This window comes from Mastigoproctus giganteus, chromosome 7 (genome assembly GCF_048544385.1).
Source record: "Mastigoproctus giganteus isolate SK-2022 chromosome 7, ASM4854438v1, whole genome shotgun sequence".
NCBI lineage: Eukaryota > Metazoa > Arthropoda > Arachnida > Uropygi > Thelyphonidae > Mastigoproctus > Mastigoproctus giganteus.
The window spans coordinates 61,268,710-61,290,908 of NC_143581.1; the positions used below are offsets into that span (position 1 = coordinate 61,268,710).

The 22,199-nt window shown below is 34.5% G+C and overlaps 1 protein-coding gene across 1 annotated transcript; it reads left to right on the forward strand.

Moving 5' to 3' along the window:
- Positions 1 to 1,272: 1,272 nt before the first annotated feature.
- Positions 1,273 to 21,321, forward strand: LOC150082951 (transmembrane protein 64). Its single transcript, XM_090376933.1, has 3 exons — positions 1,273 to 2,436; positions 7,783 to 7,944; positions 21,083 to 21,321. Exons 1-3 carry the CDS (start codon positions 1,804 to 1,806, stop codon positions 21,308 to 21,310), a joined length of 1,023 nt encoding a protein of 340 aa, XP_090233059.1. The 5' UTR covers positions 1,273 to 1,803; the 3' UTR covers positions 21,311 to 21,321.
- The last annotated feature ends 878 nt before the right edge of the window (positions 21,322 to 22,199 follow it).

Below are 22,199 nucleotides of genomic sequence, written 5' to 3' on the forward strand. Positions count from 1 at the left end.
ATGCGCTCTAGTTAGTTTTGATAAGTTAATACAGGAAAGAAATTTTGTTATTTTAATAAGACACTTTCTCGTCACCATCCTCCCCAACACCTGGTGGAAAAGGCCTGATTTCGAATCCCGTCGATGACGCGAGGAACTTTAATGGGCTCTTTTCACTCCATGGCTGAGTTAGTCGGTCTGAGGCGCAGATAGCAAATCCTCCTCCTCACAGAAACTGGGTTTTTTTTTTTTGTCCAGCAAAACAGGCAAATCGACCAGAGAACACACGCAATTTACAGACACAAACACGGGTTTATGTAATGAACTACAGGTGACCCTAATATAATAAAATAAAACTCTTCAACAATTTTTTTAACATAACTGTAATCAGTTCTACCCTTTACCTACCTTTTCCTAAATTCTTAGTGAGCATTGCTCCTTTTATTAGGTCTTTGTAATTTTACCAAGATTAAGTAATTTTATCTAAGTTGTTCAAAATCTGCGATGTCCACCCGATGCTGATGTCAGAGGCAATCGCCTAGTTTTCTTAGTGCTGAATGCAGCTAATATATTTCTAGTGTAATTTTATACTATAATAATATAGAATGAATGACATATACTGAAAGTTAAATATTTACATAGTATAAATTTGCATTTATGTCTTTTGCAATTTGTTCTTTTTTCGTAAGCGCAAACAATTCAAATATCATGTGCACTTCAGTACCAGTTTGTGCAGTTACATGGAAAAAAAAAAAAAAATAAATAAAATAATAATAATAAAAAAAAAAAAGAGGAGGAGGAGGAAGAAGAAGAAGAGGCAAACATACAAGGTCAAGGAGAATTACTCGAATTCCTGTTTTGTGTTTTTGTTGTTGAGTAACGGCGCTTAACAAATACGGAAATGCACACTTGTAAAAGTCATCGACCTTACAAGGGCAAGAAAATAACATCAGTTACCTTAAGTACATCAAATGATTTTTATCTGTATAAAAATATCATATGTTACATTTAATCTTTTTTTAATATAAATTAATTATATTCCGGTTATATATAAATGCCTACAGTACTTAGATATGATATAAAAAACGGGAATGTCATTGACCCTTAGTGACCTGGAACCTCGAAGTGTGGAGTCGGCATAAGAAAGCAGAAGAGTATTGAAAGTCTACGCTTTTCACTTTACACCGTCAGGTGGCTACATGTCGCATGTAACTCCAGCTATTGGAGTGTAATTGCGATCACTATTCATTATTAGTTGTGCAGTTTCGTTCATCGGGTGAATGCTTCTGTGTGGTTCAAGTAGTCCTGATCGTATTACGTGATTAAGCAACGTTAACTTTCCGGAGTGTGTAAATATGTTGAGTTAAAGCTGATCGAGCCGTTTTGTATTTATTTATATTTCCAAATTCCTGCATCATAGTGAAATTTTATCATCCTCTTGCTCCTTCTGAAATATCTATATTAAGCAGTTCTGTGATTGCCATTTTCATTTATCATCATGCATTTCGGTGTTTACTGATATAAGTAAGTTATCCCCACAATTATAATATTTAGGTAAGTGCTTCAGAGATTCGTCATTGCCAGTGCGGTTCAGGTGCGGTTAGCGCCGAGTGCACTTGCCCCTTTCAGCGTAAACTGCGATGTTTAATGCATTTTACTGGACCAGCGATACTTCAGGTTTGCAGGAAAGCCTACGATTTGATGGAATGCCTGTTTTTTCAGTGAAATGCTCCGGTTTACAGATATTACCGCAGTTAAATGAATTTTTAATTAACTGTTTTCAAGCATTTGGCCAGAAAGGCGGCTTAAAATCACGTGCGAGCCATGGAGAATCTTGGATCTATTACACTTCCTGTGATATTTGCTCCTGATGCGAGTGTTTTGAAAGCAGGGATTCCTCTTTCAGGCTTGCATTTACCGAATGGAGAAGCTACTCGTACGACTGCAACAAGCCACGGTTTCGCAACTAGTTATTCATTGGCTTTGTGCCTTTTATCCAAATTGTCTTGCAGTAGGTTTCTGTGTTCTTGTTTACCTACATGCATGGTACTGACAGCTGTGTTTTTTACCCTATTATTAGGAAAGAACTATGTAAAATATTGCCTTCTTTGGCTTGATACACAAGAAGAATGGATTGTGTGTACAATGTTTATACTACTGTATACTGCAGTGTCTTTCCCACTGACTTGGGGGTATCTTTTACTAAATCTTGCTTGTGGATATCATTTTGGTCTTATTGCTGGAATGATAGTTACCGCTGTAGCAGCCACTATAGGTGTCACTTTGGCACATCTCCTAATGAAACAATACTTTGTTAGCCTCATAACTGCAAAACTTTTGAGGATGAATATTCTTCATTCAACTTTAACGATGCTAGAAGGAGCACATGCTTTTAAAGTTGTAGCAGTTTCACGCCTTACACCTATTCCCTTTGGTCTTCAGAATGCAGTATTTGCTGTAAGTAAAACCATTGCAAGATTTTATTTCAGTTTAACGATAACGATGCAATTTTTATTTTAAATAAAATAAAAGTAAGATATTAATTTCAGTTACAGAGGTCTTTAATAGATTTGTTCTTTTGCATGTGCAATTTAATACAGATATAAGGGAGATGTGTGAGAAATACAATATATATATATATATATATATATAAATCGTACGCTTTTTTTTTTTTAATGGAAAATAAAGTTGCATGCAGTTGAAAATAGCTGATGGAAGCTTACAGAGATGAAGTTTTTGTTATATACAATTAACCCAGCTGTAATTTGCAATAAATTTCAAGAAAAGGCTTTTCTATTAAAAATTTGAGAAATTCAGAGTGTGGCCAGAATGACCTAGTTTCCAAGTAGGTGCTGTCAAGATAATGGTGGCTGAAGATTAGTTGAGAAAAGGGAAGGACTTGAATTATGTAAATCTGTTATAATAAGCAGAATTGTATGAATTCCTGAATGACACTGTCAAACAACAAATTGTGTGAAAGAAAAAAAAATTTGACCTGAATTTTTAAGTGAATAGATGCTTCATCACAGCAAATGCCAGATGCTATGAGTAATGCTGCCTGTTTCCTAGTATTCTATGTTCATCATTCAGCTCAGCCTTACTATTTGCACATTCACCATTTCAGGTTGATAAATCGATTTTTAATTAACTGGTTTATTACTAGTGGCATCATTTGCCACTACTAACAACTATCTCTTGATAAACTTCTCGTTCATTTCAGAAATCACAAATATAGATGGTCTCAATTTATTCTATCTTTGATCTGTTAAGCCCCACTTTTTCTGACAGAATCCCAATTATTGGCTATCACAACTGCTACTCATCTTAGTTGCTTTAAATATTTGTTCTGTATTCCTTTTACTTCAAAGATGGTACTTGTGCATACATATGCTCTGAGATTACTTGTCTGAGACTTTGAAATCTTCTCTGGCTTAATATCTTTATCCCATTATGTCAGGTTCATTTGTTGCCTCTATTATTCTCCCAACTCCACTAGAAGGAGCACATCACATGTAACTCTCACTTCCTCTCTTTGAAACTCTGCTATCCCTCAATTTATTATTATTATCAAATTCTTAAATTATTATCAAACTGTATTAACTTAAATTATTATCAAACTCTAATGAGGAGCTAAAAGACTTTGGGTTAACTGAAAGGAATTTGAAAATGGACATGATAAAGGCAGATGGAATCTATCCAGTTATATTGCAGGAGACAGCAGAGGAGGTAAGCAAACCCTTAGCCATAATTATGAGAGCATCCTTGGATTCAGGGGAGGTCCTTATGGACTGGATAAGTGTGAATATATCCCCAATTCATAAAGGGGGTCAAAAGGTGACATGAGTAATTACAGACCTCTTAGCTTATAGTCTGTTCCAAAAAAGTAATGCAGGACCATTTTGACAGGCAGTTATACTGCAATTGCAGCATGAATTTGTCAAGGGGGTGGTCTTGTCTAACCAGTCTGATAAGTTACTATGATGTGCAGTGACCAAGGAAATGAATGCAAAAAATAATTTTGGCATCATATACTTGAATTTCAGGAATGCTTTTGATACTTTTACACATAAAAGACTGCTGTACAAACTGGAGCAATGTGACATTAAGGGCAAGTTACTGCTATGGATAAAGAGATGGTTAAGGAAGAAGACAGTGGTTATCAATGGGCACTGCTCTTCGTGGACTAATGTTATTATTGGAGTTCCCAGGGTTCAGCTGGGTCCATTTTTTTTTTTTTTCAATATTTATCAATGATATTGATGGAAGGTATCAGGCTTAATGTATAAGTTGACAGGATGGTTAATAACAGTAATCAAGGATGCTATTGTAACGAGATATAGAAAAATTAGGCAGATGGGCTGAGAAATGGCAGCTGAAGTTTAACATTGACAAATGCAAGGTACTGCATATCAGTCTGACTTGGCGCATTATGGCCTTAGTTGCCAATGCGCCATAAAAAAGCAAACCAAACCAAACCAAAGCATATCAGTAGCAGTAACTCCAGAGTAACTTATCAACTGCATGATACTATGCCCAGGGTAGTGGAGAATGAAAAAGACCTGGGGATAATTGTGCAGTCAGACATGAAATTCTCTGAGCAGTGTAGACATACTGCCAGGACAGCTCATGTTTGGTCAATGATATATACAGAAACTTTGCTAGCAGGGATAAGCAGGCGATTATCCCTTTGTATAAGGCCATGGTTAGGCTGCATCTTGAGTACTGTACATTCAGTTCTGCTATAACGTGCATTTTTGCAATGCAAATTTTATGATTATTAGGTATAACGCAATTTTCACTTTGGCTCATGCATGATTTCATCAGCGAGTAACACTAGGTGAACGCAGAACCCGGCACCAAGCTGAACTTAGCTACCTGTGCATTATATTAATGCACAGGTTTACAAAGCTTAAAAAATAGGTTGACATACAAGTTGACAAAGCTTAAAAAATGTCAAATTTCAAATGTTTGAGAGCTATATTTCCCATTTACTGTTGTATTCGTTGGAGACATACTGTAGTTATTTGCTGTATTCACAAGATAACACGTGATGTTGTAGACAGACTCTTGTTTACAGGAGCTGACTTTTTCTGTTCGAAAAGAAATTTCGTGAGGCGTGATAGCATGATCAGAGGAGCACATTTCTGGAAGACAACCATAAAACAATAAAAACAATTTGATGTTCCTGGTTTATTGGGCTTTTCTGTTAGTGCAATTTATTATAAACGGGTAGTAAACTTGATATTTTACTGCTTTTACTGCTTTTGTGATAATACCGATAGCTGGAATTCTGTGGGGTTTTACGTTATTATGGCGAAATGTGTTTCCCCTTCCATGAAATCTTCAATCATAAAAAAACTTAAATTTTAAGAATCTTCTCTTCATTCTTATTTTTTAAGCTTCGTAAACTTGTCTCACCTGTGCAATTTGTGCGTCCCATGTTCGTCGTTATTTATTGATTTTCTTTTTTACTGTTTCAAATTTTACAATCCAAAAAAAAAAAAAAGAATGTCATTGACAGAAATATCAATCAAACAAACCTCATATCTTGTGAAGGTAAAGTTCTGTATGAAATATTTATTTATTTATTAGAAATTTAAGATGGTTAAACCTGTGTTAGCAATTTTATTTGGTTTCTAACTTTTTTTAGTGTTTTACTTACCAGACTGAATTTTTTTTTTTTTTTTTTTTGAGCGCTCTGCTGCTATCCCTATTTTCTCCATAAGCCCTGTTGTTTTTCATGCGCAAAATACCATAACGTGGAGATTTTTAGGAACATATGTACCGCACTATAGTAGAACTGACTGTATACAGGTTTGGAGGCCTCACTTTAGGAAGGATGTAGATCTGACTGAAGTGTTTAAAGCCTTGAATGTATTGAGTAAGCCAAATGAATGGCATTCTTTCACTTGCATAGACTACACACGAGGGGCCATAAATTCAAGTCGAGAATGGTTGCAGGATAGACGTATGGAAGTTTGCCTTCAGCCAGTGGACGATTGGCTGTTGGAACAGGCTTCCATCTGTTGTGTAAGTGGATGGGTTGAATAAATTCAAGGAAGAACTAGACAAATTCTTGGAGGGTCAACTGGTTTTTTATTTTTAGATGACACTATATAAGCTTGCTTTCTTGCATCAATTGTGATTATTACTACTATATCCACTCTCATTCCTAACAATGAGATCATTTTCCTTGGTCATTTTAATGTTCATATCACAGCTGTTGTCAGTTTTTTAGTTAATATCTAGCTCGTCAAGATGCTGAGGCTTTTATACTTATTAATTATTAAATCACACAGCTTGTTCATTTTTATTATTATTATTAGCTGTATGGTACAAGGAAGCCTAAGGCTTATGCTGCACCAGCCAAAACAAAATTCCCGAGAGAGGGAGGGAGGGAAGGAAGGAAGGAAATTGCCAAGAAAGAGAAGGATGATGACATAGCCCTGGGTGTGCCAAGCCCATACTCACCAGATGGGAGCCCCTGGTGATAATTTTAACTGCTGGATTACTAGATAATGCCAATCACATACCCAACGCTCTATTTTTTTCTCACCAACAGTCCTTCAAAGTACATAGTCAATGTTAGTGGTCTTATAGGCACCTCAGCTCACAACTTAGTGGTATTCTCGTCTCCAGTGAAATCTCTCTCTCTCTCTCTCTCTCTCTCTCTCTCTCTCTCTCTCTCTCTCTCTCTCGACAGTTGTCAGCCTTGTGTTGTTTGGCACTACAGGAATTCAAAATGGGATGACCTACATGATTTCTATTCTTCTTTTTCTTTGGATTACTCTTTTAAATCTTCCGATCTCAGTGTTTGCAGAAATTGTTGGTGAAATTATTTTTGTAGGGATGAAGTCCTTAATTCCGCATTCTGCCCTAAAATCTCATCCTTTATCTAAACCTTTATTTTCCAATAAATGTGCTAGGCACATCAAGATAATAAAGTAGCATATGGAAAATGGCTTATATCCAAATCTCCAGCTTAATTTTTCGACTATACTAAAGCTTGCAGCAATTGTAAAACAGTTATTAATCAATCCAAACTTTAATTTGAACAGGCTAAGAGTAGAAAAGTTCAGAATTACAGTTTAAAATCAAGTCAATCAAGACTGCATATTGATTTTGAGACATCTATAGGAATTGCTTAATTTTATGCTTATAATAGAAAAAGTTAATTTGTTGCATAGCTTGATACAATGATGATGATATTCTTTTTTTTTTTTATATGCTGAAGCTGGGAAAAAAAAACAAAAAAAAAACTGGCTCATATTGCTAATTTTTGGCCATTTTTTGCTAATTTTTGTTTAAAAGGTAAAACTATGGAAATTTTGCCTTAAATTTAGTACTGTAGAGAAAGTGTATTGAGAATTTAATCCTAATCTCCAGTTAATCAATTATGTAGGATGACAGTTTCTTGCTCCTTCCCACTGCTGCTCCTTCCCACAGCCAGGTGGGAAGGAGCAGCAGTGCATAGCACACGCTTCTTGATTAGACCAGGGTTCGAGCCCATCACCACCAAATACGGAGGATGCAGAAAGGTCAGGGAATGACCACCGCATATCCCCGGAGCAATATGGCCTTAGTTGCTAATGCTCCTAAATAACAAACAAACAAACAAACAGTTTCTTGTTTTGAGTATTAGATTCATTCTGTTTTTTGTAATAGACAATATTTTCATTTGTGTGTATTAATACAGCTGATATAGAAATTGAAAATTTATCAGCTCTTTAAAAAACATTAACATCAAGTAATTAGTATTTTTTAAAAAATACTAGTTTTGAATATCATATTTATTCAACACAGGTTAGTCCTATTCATCTTTGGAGATATGTAGGAGCATCAGCAGTAGGATTGCTTCCAACTCAGGTGATTAATGTTTATCTAGGGACAACAGTACGCTCTATGGAAGATGTTCTCGAAGATGATAGTACTGCCTCAGTGGGCTATGCTATTCTTCTTGTTCAGGTCTGTTTTATAACATATTTTGTAATATGAATTTATAAGTGAATATATGTTGTACTTGTTCAAAACATGAATCTGAGTAATTTAATATACTTGGAAATAATGTTATACATTGGTTAATGAAATCTTTCATCTTACCATTTGTATTAATTTTAATTGAAACTTTTTCAATCAGGCAATTTTTTAAAAAATGGCAAATTTTAAAAATTTATTAATTCTGGCATGATTGATAATAAGATCAAAAATCATTTTTAGAAACACCAGTCGGCTTAATTAAAAAAAAAAAAAAAAAATTGCTTTATTGCCTTCAAGTCAAATTTTGGTTGAAAAGTGAGCAAAAACAAAACCAAGTAAAATAGAAAATGGAACACTATGGAAAACTAACGTGGTGGGTGCTCTTTTTCTAAGATGGAGTTTAAATAATTATTTTACAAATTTTTTTTTTTTTTGTTGATTATTTTCATCAATGCACCTGCTTGATGGTTAAACCTTAATTGCTATGTTTTATTTAGCACATCCACATACTTATCCAGGTCTTGTTAGCATATTTCTTATTACTGTCAATGACCACCATGTCCACTTATTTTATTCTCAGCGAAGTTTGACATTAAGTTTGATATGCCTACATCAGTATTAATAATAAATATTAAAAGCAGTCATCATAATCATCAGCCGTTTTCAATCCACTGCAGGATGAAGGTGTCTCCAGCAACTTTCCAGTTTCTTCTGTTTTGTGCAATGACCATCCATTTACTACCCACAAGCCCGTGAATTTCATCTGTCCATCTCCATTGTTGGCTTCCAGGTTTTCTTTTAGCTCCTCTTGGGTATCATCCTGTTATTTTCTTAGTCCATTTGTCATGTCTTCGAGCTATGTGTCCTGCCCAAGTCCATTTCAGTTCTTTAGTATTGATAAGAATGTCCTTAATTTGTGTTTGCTGCCTAATCCTTGTGTTTCTCGTCTTATCTAACAGTCTGATTCTTAATATAATTCGTTCCATTCTTTGCTGTGTAGTTTTCAGCTTCTTTTCAATTCTTTTGGTGAGTGCTCAAGTTTCATCTCTATAATGGCCTCACCAGGGTGTGGTCATGGTGTGGCATATATATTGGTTCATTATTTTAAGTTTCAGACATTGGGATATTGCTCCTCGGTATGTGACTATATTTCGTCAATGCTATCCATCTGAACTTTATCCTTCTCTTAACTTCCAGTCATTTATCATTATTACAGCTAATGACTTGTCCAAATTAAAAATTGATTTCACCTTTTCAATTACTGCTCCTTCAATGATTATATCCCTGTCTGTGGCGTACTTGTTCATCATTACTTTGGTTTTTGCCATATTCATCTTCAGTCTGAAATCCTTACCAACTCTGCATAACTGATTAAGATTTTCCTTTAATTCTTTAGGATCATGGCTTATGATCACGATGTCATCTGCAAATTGTAAATGGTTTAGATACTCTCCATTCACATTGACTCTTTCTGCGACCAGTCCAGTCTTCTGAAAGCTTCCTGAAGGGCAGCAGTAAACGACTTAAGAGATATTGTCTCTTTGTCGAACTCCTTTCTCAATTTTAAATTTGCTACTATATTGTCTAGTCTAATAAAGGAGGTAGCGTTCTCATATATTTTCTTCAATATCATAATGTATGGGGTATCAATGCCTTGTCTTTCCATTGCCCAAAACATTGCCTTATGCTGTGTGGAATCAAATGCCTTTTAATAATCCACAAATGCCAGGCATAATGGTGTTTTATATTCATTTGCTTTCTCCATTAGCTGTGATATTACGTGAAGGTGATCCATAGTTGAGAATCCTGTCCTAAAGCCAGCTTGCTCTTTTGGTTGATTCTCATCAAGTAATCTTTCTAATCTGTTAGTAATGACCCTTGTGAACAACTTGTAGATGTGGGACAACAAGCTAATTAGTCTATAATTTCCAATTTCTGATTTATCTCATTTCTTATGCAGCAAAATTATGATTGCATTATTCTGCTCCTTAAGTGTGACACCTTTCCTAATGTGTTTTGTGAAGAGTCTTGCCAGTTTCTGTGCCATGTCTCTTCCTCCCAATTTTAACAACTCTGCAGTAACTTTATCTTCATTCGGGGCTTTTTGATTCTTTATTTTCTTCAATTTCTGCTGTTCTATCTCATCAGGATGGATGTTGGGTATGTTGTATGTGTTGCTAATTTGTGATCCATCTTTCCCCACTGCTGGCATTATTCCCTTGCTCCTTATAATATTATTATTATTATTAGCTGCATGGTGCAAAGAAGCCTGAAGCTTTATGCTGCACCAGGCAAAAAAAAAAAAAAAAAATTCCTGGGGGGGGGGGAGAGATCAGGACCCTGGGTGTGCCAAGCCCATACTAATCAGGTATGAGCCCCTGGGATTATTTATAATTTTTTTATAATAGTCTTCTGCTATTTATAAGTACACCATTGCAATTTCAGTATCATTTGTCTTTCTGTATAAAATTCTGTATAAACAAAGGACTTAAGTCAGCAGCCATTAGCTGCTGATTTAAGCCCTTTGTTTTCCCCTTAATGCTTGTTCTACTTTTCTTATGTTTAAATCTTATGTCTTCTCTCAGTTTCTTTCTAATGGCTCTGCATATCTCAGTATACACATTTTTGTCTTTGTCAGTGTTTATCTTGCTCTTTATTTGTCGTTTTCGGTTCATCATAACAAGTGTTTCTTGACTAATTTTTTCTTTGGATTCCTTTTTACCTATAGGTTTCTCAGGCTTTATCACTTTAAGAAAGTGTATTCCCCATTGATACCTTGGTCCTGAAAGGTCTGCTGAAGCTCACACTTGTTCTTAAGTTCCAATACATACTGCTTTTTTTAAAAGCAGTAAGAGAGCCCAACATGGAACCTTAAGGGACCCTCTGCTCATCACATTAGTCCATGAAGAGAAGTGGTTATTAATAACCACCCCCACCTGCTGTTTCCTGCCATTTAACCATCCCTTTATCCATAATAGTAACTTTCCCTCACATTCAACACTGCTCCAATCTGTAGAGCAGTTGTTCATGTAGAACAGTATCAAAAGCTTTATTGCAATCTAAATATGTGATCAAAATTTATTTTTTGCATCCCTTGTTACTATCAGATCAGTGCCAATCAGATTAGTTAGACAATATCTCCCCTTACGAAATATATTCTTTGATTGCCATATAACCAACCAGGAGAGTGTACAATAGTGTCATCACTCTACTTTGGATTATATGCAATTGCATATGTGCATTATGCATATGCATATTGTGGCCATTGTAGTCATTAGTGCATATAAATGCATATAGTACAAATATTACAAGCAATTCTGCATATTCCTTAACTTGATGATTTTTTTCAAATGTTGATCTCAGAACTATGTAACGAGTAGTCACTGTATTGCAATTAAATTAGCATGGGATAATATTTCACTGAGCATGGGGGAAATTTCTCAAATGAGCATGGGAAATTTTTTGTAAGATCCTGATCTTACATTAAGTTGCTATTATATTTATATATATTGTTTTCGAAAGAAAGAATATGGTAGAAGAAAGATAAGACATGTTAAAGGGAGGCAATCAGCGGACTCTTTGTAATTTCAGAAAATGTAACAAATATGCTTATTTCTGGTTGTTGAGGGAGCATCGCCAGTAGAGAGTAGGCAATAGCAGCAACGTTAAAGGGGAGAGGAAATAAGTGCTTTGATAGTAAACCATGCTGTATGTAGTAAACACAAAAATTATAATAATTGGGCCAATTGGTACCATCTGAAGACTTTCAAGTGAGGGAAGTAGTAGGCAGTGTATGAAAATAGTGAGAACGAGACAGAAGAGACTGAGAAATTCCAAATAATAACAAAAGATGCAAAAATCTCTTACTTCACTATCAGAGAGTGAAATCTGATGGACATAGTCTCCAGTGGGAACTAGAGTTGTGGGAGGACAGTGGTGATGCAAAAGGGGCTGCTAATGAGTTTTGCCCAGCATGTGGCAGAGATAGAAAATAGCTGGTAATTCTGCGGGGGAAAAGGTCCCAGAAAGAGAGGATAATATATAAATGGAGAAAACAGTGCTCGCAAGTGAAAGTAAAGGGGGGGGGGAAAAATAATAAATAAACATGTAAATATCCCATAGTTTAATGCTGTTTTTTCTATTTGTCTTCATGCTATCGACTACATCAGGTGAAACGTTATTGGTAAACATTCCAAAAATTAAATCTGTTAGAAAATTTTGTATGGAATAGTGGATTGCCAATTATAGAAAGGATTTTGCTGTGGATGGCATTGTGTTCTGTGTTTGCATAAAAGAACATTCCATGCAAGAAAAAATTCCAGATTGACCAGCACGTGAAAACAGCATCACACATTATGGCCAAGCAAAGGAAAAGCAAATAAAAAGCAGAGCAGTCACAGTTAACCAACCCATGTAATTCAAAAGAAGAGTAAAGTGATTTTTCAAAAGAATTCTGTCTTGCCCTGATAAGCAGCAATATCCCTTTCAATGTTAAACAATCAAGTCTTCAAGCAACTTTTGAAAAAATGTTGCATGAATCAAAATATTCCTGAAGAATTTACTGTGAGAAAGAATTACCGAAATTCGTCATGATATTAGAGAATATCCATCAAGATATTAGAGAAAACTACATTTGGATGTCCGTTTATGAAACAACATATGTTTGTGGCAACTATATTACACATTTTATATGTGGAAAAATAGATGCAGAACCATCGCATCTGCATTTACTTGCTTGTAAGGCCCTCAAAAAAGTGAATTTCTCTACAATAGCAAGATTTTTTGCAATTATTATTGTCAGAATCAACCCATAGTGAGTCTGCATTTTTATTAGTGATACTTCTTGTATGGTAAAAGCCACCTCTGCATTACAAGTTTTCTATCCAAATTTGATCCATGTGACTTGTTTAGCCCATGGCTTACATAGATTAGTAGAATTTTGGTGAAATTAACAAACTTATTTCTAGTATAAAAATCATTTTGTCAAAGGCACCTTTGAGAATAGCAATTTACAGAAATATGCTACCTACTCTTCCACTCCTGCTTGATCCTTTTTCACAAGATGTGGAACGTGGTTGCAAGCAGCATCGTTTTATGTGAAATTTTGATTCTATAAAAGAATTTGTTGATTCCTTGGATAGTAGACATTCAGTGCTATTGGTAGTGCTGAGTCAATGTTTTCTGATTCTCTGGCTATAAAACATTTATTGTTCATCCAGACTCATTTTAGCTGGTTATCTACTTGTATAACCAAACTCGAAATGTGAAGACTTTCTTTAAGCAGCACAATTAGAGAGATGGAAAAAGTTGAATTGCAAATTTCAACCATGCAAAAAAAGTTGAATTGCAAATTTCAACATGCCTGGAGGAATAGAGAAGAAGAAAATACAATAATGTTTTAGAAAATAACTCAAGATTTTGCACTTTTTAAGGAAAATAGATGAATTTATAAATGGGAAAGGAAATGAATTTCCATTTCAAGTAGAGGCTTCAAAAGCTCACATTTTTAAATACTGCCCAGTCACTTCCTTAGAAAGACCATTTTCTCAGAAAGATCAGAAGTAGAAAGACAATTTTCTCTGTATGAAATGATCTTGGATGATAAATGCCACAAATTTATGGTGGACCACTTTGAGAAATATATTATTGTGTATTGTAACAAAATTATTCCAGGTGAGAGTTTGAAAGGGAAAACTTTTAAAAAAGATGTTAAAACTTTTCATAAATGGTTTTATTACTTTAAAATGCTGAATACAAAGAAACTGTGGTTCAATTAATCGTAATAAACAAGTTAGTTTTGGTGTATGTTTTAGTGCATATTTGATCTGTTTTTTTAGTGCATATAATCTGATGTCTATTCATCACTTTAAATTTTTTTTTTTAAACTTTGCCAGGATCAAGTATTTTGCTTTATTATGAAGAAAATAAAATAAAGCTTATGAAGCAAAATTTCCAAGTAGTACAACTCGATATTCAGAAACCTTCAAGAAAATAATGAGAAAGTTTGTATTGTCCTTATCAATACTTATAGTTCACCTTCCATTTATCAATCCTTGTGGTTCAATGGTTAAACAAAAGTTTACCATTTTAAAAGTCAGATTCTCACTTATGCTACACTGGTGTTCAAAGAAAGTGCATCACCTAGGAATTTCACATTTATAACCCTTTTCCATGATGGTATGTTACATTAATGACTAGCATCACAAATAGAAATATAAATAAAAGATATTTATTAATAGTTAAGGCAAAGCTAAGTAATATTTGACAGGTGCTCTCAAAATATTCTAAAGTGAGCATTTTCAACCTTTATACAACAGTTTTGGTAAACACAACAATTATGGCTGAAATATTATCAGAAGCCTTCAATTTGCTTCCGTTTATCACTTTAAATGGAAAACAAAATGAAAACTTTATCAGGTGCAAACTAATATTTAGTTGAACTGCCTCTGGCCCTGATGACAGCAGCACACCGACAAGAGGCACTGACAAGATCAATTTCTGAAGATAATCAACTGATAGTTCGTGGTTCCAAACATGAATTATGGTTTCCTGAAGTTCATGAAGGGTCTTTGGTTTCTTTCTGACAACTGGAGATTCGACACTATATGCCAACAGTTCCCTATAGGATTCAAGTTTCTTGACCAGCTAAGAGTTGTAATGGACTATTCTTTCACCATTTTTTCACCTGTAACAAATATAAACACATTACTGTTGAACCTCTAATGCAGAAATGAAACTAAAGTAACTACAGAAGTGCCTACTTACAGCTTTCGCCTGGAGAGCGAAAGCTGTAAGTCATCTTTCAGGAGCTAAACTGCAGGTGAGCTACTCCATGAGCCATGCAGGTCGAATTTCTTCTGTTCTGAGAAAATAACTGATTTCCACTGCTTGGGGGTCCATTTGATATGCTCATTATACCAAATTAATTGGTTATTTTTTGTGTGAGGAGGGGCTTCTTCTTAGGACAGTGGGCTACAAGTCCATTTTTGAAGAGGCATCTTCTGAGTGTTACTGCACTTGCTGCCACTCCTGTATGTTCTTTCCATTCTCTTTTCAGCTCAGATGAAGAAGCGTTATGGTTCTTAAGGCACAAGCACTTCAAAACGCGGTCCTGTTTTGGCATAGAGGCTCGTTTGTGTCCGGTTCCTTTTTTCCTATCTATCAGCAGAACCAGTATTCTTGAATTCGGAAAGAAATTACTCACTGTCGACTGATTGTTTGTTTATTTGGTTTTTTTGGAGCATTAGCAACTAAGGTCATATTGCTCCGGGGATATGCGGTGGTCATTCCCTGACCTTTCTGCATTCTCCGTATTTGGTCACGGGCTCGAACCCTGGTCTAATCAAGAAGCGTGTGCTACGCACTGCTGCTCCTGCCCACGTGGCTATGGAGGCGGCTGTCGACTGATTACAATACATTCTATAAGCAATACGACAGGAAGAACATCCCTCACATAAAGCAACAATAGCACTCTTTCTTCGTGGTGTCAACTGCACGTAACTGCCATCGTGACACAAGCAAGGAATGATTGCAACTCTTGCAGAGCATATAGCTGAAAGTAACAGCGGATGCAATATTATGTCATCACCTACGCGTGTGAATCTTTTCTGATGCAATTTGTAAGAAATATTACCATATACTTATGTTATTCGGATGACAGTTACAATTTTTAAGGGTGATGCAATTTGAATGTGTGCGTGTTATTTTTATTTTTTTTTGTTTCTAATTTTCTACCTTTTTTATTTTACTTTTTTTTTTTATTTTAATTCTCTGCCACTAGTCTCATCAATTTTTCTGACATCTATTCTATTTAGGCCTAAACTTTGAACAGTATCTCTTGGTTTTATATAAAAATCATAGTAGCTTCTATGATTACTAGCTTTGACACTTCCCATTCATCATTTGTATTTGGTAAAGGAACTGCCTAGTGGTTCCTTTACCTGAAGATTCTTAATTCTTGATTAAACCTGGGTTCGAGCCCGTGGGCCACCAAATATGGAGGATGCGGAAAGGTCAGAGAATGACTACCGCATATCCCCAGAGCAATATGGTCTTAGTTGCTAATGCTCCTAAAAACCAAATAACAATGACAACAATCCTCCAATAAATCCATAAAGGTCTTACTAGCATGCGAGTGACCACCCCACAAGTTCCAGTTAACATCTGGAAAGTTAAAATATTACAACACATTCTGATTTACCCTCCACTTTATTTCTCTGCACAATTGTTTGTTGTACTCATCAGAGTCAGTAGGCCTATAACACATTCCTACTCTCATTTGCCTTTAGCCAGCGGGTAGTTGATTGCTGGAACAGACTTCCATCTCTTGTTGTGGAAGTTGATAGCTTAAACAAATTTAAGGCTGAGCTAGACAACCATTTGGAGTGAATATGGATGGGTGAAATGCTTTTTTTTTTTTTGGCTGAAGCTGCATAAGCTTGCTTTCTCACATCGTATGCCTCTGCTAATGCTAATGTGAAAAATTCTTTGTCCACATTCTTTGCTCTTTTAAACAATGCTTTATCATATGCAGCCTTGGCCTCTCTGACCTTACCTGTGGTACTATTAAAATCAACTTGTAGATATAAGCTTCAGTCTTTTAATTGCTCTGCTTTCTCTTTCTGCTCTATTTTGACTGGTCAGTCCTACATTCATCTATTTCAGTACTTATCCAATATTTTCTTAAACAGTATGTACGCTTATGTGATTTTTTTTTCTTTAAAGGTATTCCATAATTCAAGTGTATTCACCTTCACTTTGCAACGTGCCCAGTTAATAGATACCATATTATTTAACCCCGGGGGCTCACATCTGGTGAGTATGGGCTTGGCAAACCCAGGGTCCTGAGCTGGATATCATCATTCTTCTCTTTCTTGGTGATTCCTTTGTACTTCTCTCTCTCTCTCTCTCTCTCTCTCTCTCTCTCTCTCTCTCTCTCTCTCTCTCTCTCTCTCTCTCTCTCTCTCTCTCTCTCTTCTTTCTTTCTTTCTCAGGGGGTAACTCAGGGAATTTTTTTTTTTTTTTTTTTTTGGCTGGTGCAGCATAAGCTTCAGGCTTCCTTGTACCATATGGCTAATAATAATAATAATGTATGAAGGGACACTACAAATAATACTATGTAACAAAAAGTTTGTTTATATTTAACTGCTTCTTTTATGTATTTTGTGTGTTGAATCCAATGATATTATTGGTTTCAACACAACATTTTGGCTATGATTGTTTCTTACATTTATATTTATTAAATAAGTGTGTATCAGTATTGTGATGTATATCAGCCTATAATATTCATTTAATAAGATTTCTATTTATTATTATTATTATTATTTTTTTTTTTTTTGCAGTTTGATGTTGATACCAAATGAATGTGTAAGTTGTCTCTTATTCTGCTATGTTTGTGGATTTGCTATTTCATTTACCTGTGAATTATTCCAAGTTCTGTAAAATTCAGGAAGTTTTCTAAAACCTGTAAAAGATGTAAGGATAAAACTAAAAACATGACAAATATTGCTTTCTCTGTATAAAAAGTTGTTGTTTTCTTTTGCTGTCAGCATTACTTGTTTTTTCCAAAAACAACTACTGACTGTACAAATCTTGAATACACCATACTGTGAAATAGTTTCCACATATGAGGTGATATGCCCAAAACCTTTCAAACTCCAAGACTATTCAAAAGAGAGCGGTCATGTTAATTAATGACTTACATCTTACAAACTCTCTCCACTTATCTCTCAAATATTCAGTTTCTACTGCATCTTTTCTGTAGATTCTTCTATGACTGCTCTTCTGAATTTGCATGTGTAATTCTGCTGATGTTTTCCAAACCAGTTCAAACATATGCCTCAACCGTTCAACATTCATTTATTTGCTGTCCAATTCCAAACCTGCTGACTAACTTTCCCTCTTCTTTGTTTATCCCTTCTACTTCTGTTTTTTTGGAACAATCTTTATGTGTATTTCCTTAAGATTATTACAAACTGCAGATATTCAAGTCATTTTAACAAATATCTTCTGTCTCATCAACCTTCAATGGTGTTTACCATTCATAAAAAGTGGGAATCTTCTTGCAGCTTTACAGTCTACACTACAGTTCTTTACAATTAATTTATAAGTAATAGCTTGTTATTTATGAGTTAATTTTTATATATATTTTTTAAATTATTACTGGATTTACAGTTATAAATGCTTGAATCCAAGCATTGCAGATGCTTAAGATTCATGCATTTATAAGTGTAATGATATTTTTTATGTTGCTATAACATACATTTTAAATAATAAGTTAAGACGAGACCAGATTAACATAGATAATATAAATAACATTTGTGCTAATCTGGTTCTGCTACATATGGACTGTCATATTTGCATCTTGCTTGCTTATTTTTGGCCCTATCATATTCAATAAGAGCTTAAAATCATCTGCTGACATTCTTGTAAACAGCTGTTTGTAGAGGTGTGCCTGACCAGGGAGAAATGGCCTATGCTTGGCCTCCATCAGTTTGTACAGGTATTTTGTATATTGGAATGCCATTGTTTTTAGTACCTGTTGTTGTCACCCTGAATTAAGAATTACTCTTTAAAAAATTTTAAATATAGTCAATCATCTATATACAGTATATATCTATATACAGTCGATTCCGGTTATTTGGGACACATCGGGACTAGTGCATTTTGGCCCGATTAAGCGGCTTCCCCAATTATCCGAAGTTTCACGTAAATAGTTAAAAATACAATTTACCCCCCCCTTTACAATTAGTTCACTGTACAATCAAATCACGTTACGACGAACTCAAAATAGTAAAGTACCGTTCACTGTAGTATGTGCAGTAAGCGCCGGTCATTATGATCACGTTTGTGAATTGAATTTTAATTCTATTAAACAGCGATTCTAATTAGCGAAAATAGGAGGAATGTTATCTACAGGCTATAAAAGTAAAGATATATTAAGCACAAATTTACCCTTTATTACCTTACCAATTAAAAAATTAAATGATACGTGAAAATCGGAAGAATATACGTGATAATCGGAATAATTAATACGTACTGTAATATGTACATACTAATTAAACTAGTTGACATTTCTGTTCACTGACATTTGTTGGTGGGGGCTGAAATTTAAAACAGTAAAAAGATAAGCAATCAATAACAAAGAACAGGGCACACACAAATTGCAAGTAACACAACACGTGCAAGTGAGAACGGAGTAACAAATTAGGAAGCTTTAAAAATAGGAATGAAGAGAAGATTCTGAAAATTATTATTTTTTATATGATTGAAGATTCCATGGAAGTGTAAACACATTTTACCGTAATAACCCACAGAATACCAGCTGCCGGTATTATCGCAAATTCAATAAGATCGAGTTTACTGTCCGTTTATGATAGATTGCACTAACAGAAAAGCCCAATAAACAGGTGACTGCTAATTGTTTTTATTGTTTTATGGTTGACCTCCAGAAATCCGACCGAACTACGTGGTACGGTCGGAGACAATCGTAGGGTAATCTCCAGTGCTGAGGTCTCCTGCCCCGATTAAACGGCATTTTGTCCCAATTAAGCGAAGTAAACCCTGGCTATTTTCTCGATTGGTTTTTGTTTTTTAAGATTTGCCCCAAATAAACGGCTGCCCCGATTAACCGGTGGCCCAAATAACCGGAATCCATTGTGTATAATCAATATATCATCTATATATAGTCAATACTACATTTAACAGGCCAGCTTCATTACATACTTTTACAAGTTATGCTTCCAAAACTTTTGTTTTCTTCTCTGTCTTCCATCAGCTATTGCAAACATCGCACATGCTTTAGTGATAGCATTTTTGGACTATATTGCATAGATTTATTACTAAGGAATTTTACATTGGTTTGGCTGCTGTTGTTTTGAGTTTTTTTTTCCATTGTTCTCCAAGTTTTCTTCTTTGCAGAAACCAACTATGACTCATGCAAAATTCAAGCAACTATGCATAGGTCAGGGTGGTTGCATCCATGGCACATTTGCAATTATTGGCAGATCCTGGCATTAACTACTGGTTGTGTGGGGGGGGGGGGGCTAACAAATATCAAATATTTGAAGCTGAGTGGTGAGGAGCAAAGGCACGCAGTAGCAAACCTCTTTGAGTGGACTGTGGTTCAAGCTCAAGTGACTGCTAAATACAATTAATAGTTGTATTCATGAGTTACTGTAAATTCCTCTGAATTTGGTGATCTTGCCAGAGTATAAACAGGAACATTATTATAAGGCATCAAGTTCAGTTAAGCTTATATTAAAATGCTGAGTGATTTCTTTATATTAAGAAATCAGTTTTTCTGACTTCAGCTTTTTTAATTGTATTATGTGATTCATTGTGAATATATTACTGTATTTTATTGAATCCCTCAAATAAGCCATGCACCCTGTTTTTTTTAAGACATCATGAAAAGTAAAATCTTTTTTATTGTGAAAAACTAAGAATATTTTCAGTTTTTCCACTGTATGATACATCATTACTGCATGCCTTTAGTAATGTGTAGCAGAACATATACACAATGTTCTTGAGCTGCACAAAGTAATATACCTTTTGCAGCTCAAGATCCTTAAGTTGCATGAAATGAGCCAAGTCATTTCTTTCATAGGTAAGGGAAAGAGACAAATGAATGTGCCCACTGCTTTTAATAACCAATTAGCAGCACAATTATCAAAGGAATTATATCAGTGTTATTTGCTTTGCTTCCATTCAAAAATTGTACTATATTTGAATGAATTATGGAAGCAAGAATCTTTATTTCTGAAAGAAAGACAAACATTTTTATGCAATTTATTATTTCAAATCGCAATTTTAATATTGATAATAAACAAAATACTTCATTTATGCTGCTGCCGGACACCAATTACTTTGATGAATAAAAACACTAAAGTAAGTAAAAATGCACCATTTTTATTTGCTTGTTTGACCATAATCTTAAGAGTTTGCTTGTTTGACCATAATCTTTGGGTTAAATTTGAGTAAGCTGCACATTGATATATATATATATTTTTTTTTTTAATTTAGAAAAGGGCACATGGTTGATTTGAGAAAATATAGTAATATCCATCAAGCAAATTAATAATAAATAAATAAAATAAGTGAGTGATTTGGTTTATTTCATTTTCAGATTGTATTAAGTATTGCTCTTATGGCTTTAATTGTGAGGTGTGCTCGACAAGAATTAAAGAAGACTGTAAGTGTTGAATTGCAAGATATTACTACACAAAATGGAAGAGTGAACTGTTCTAAGAAGTTGTCAGTTAGGCAGAAGTGTAATGTGACTACATACAATAACCAGTGGCCTTATGGATGGAGAGCAACCAATGGGAACATCCTTTTGCTTAACAGGGTGTAAATACATTTAATTTATAGAAACAAATTTAATAAGATGTTAATATATAATTATTGACATATTTTACCAGTAATCTGTGATACTGTGAATCTGTGCATGGAGCAAAGATATTAATTAGTATATTTGTGCAACTGAAGCTTGTATATCCTATTTATAATGCTTGAACATTTTCTTTAAAAATTTGAATTGTTTCAAATTTATGAAGTGTTTTTCATCGTGAAACATTTTCAGGTACAGACTTGTACATAAGATTGTAATATTGAAGTTACAGTTAATACATTCCATTGTTTGTTTCATATTCTAATATTAATTGTTTCTAACTGTTTTCTTTCTTTCTTTTTTTTTTTTCCTAGAATAAAGCTATTTTTGTAATTGTAGAAGAGTATTTTAATATAGCTTGTTAAGTCAGATTTTATAAAACTAATGATAACTTAAATTGCCTATGAGTAGTTGTACAGTTGTGTGTGTATGCGCATGCAAGCGCCAATAGTTGAATTCCTTATGAGTGAATTAGGTTTAGTTTCAAATGTTGATAAAAATGCATTGTTTGGGAGTTTAGCATATTTCAACAAAATTTAATATATTTTATGTTGCAGAAGGTTTAGATATTTATTAGCTGTGCCTGTAAAATATATATAAAGGGCACAATACATTTCACAAATGTTATGAATGTAATGTTAATTTTGTAGAAAAAATATGACAACAGCACTTGACATATCTTAAAATATGCAGTTCTCTGTTTTTCTCTAGTCCCTTTGATGTATATAGTACATTTTTAATCAGTCAGTTAAACATAAAAAGCATTTCCTATTTGCATGATAATATTTGCAACGTTGTCATCTTTATTCATCTCATCAATATAATTGGTTGATGAGATGAATTTTGCACCGAT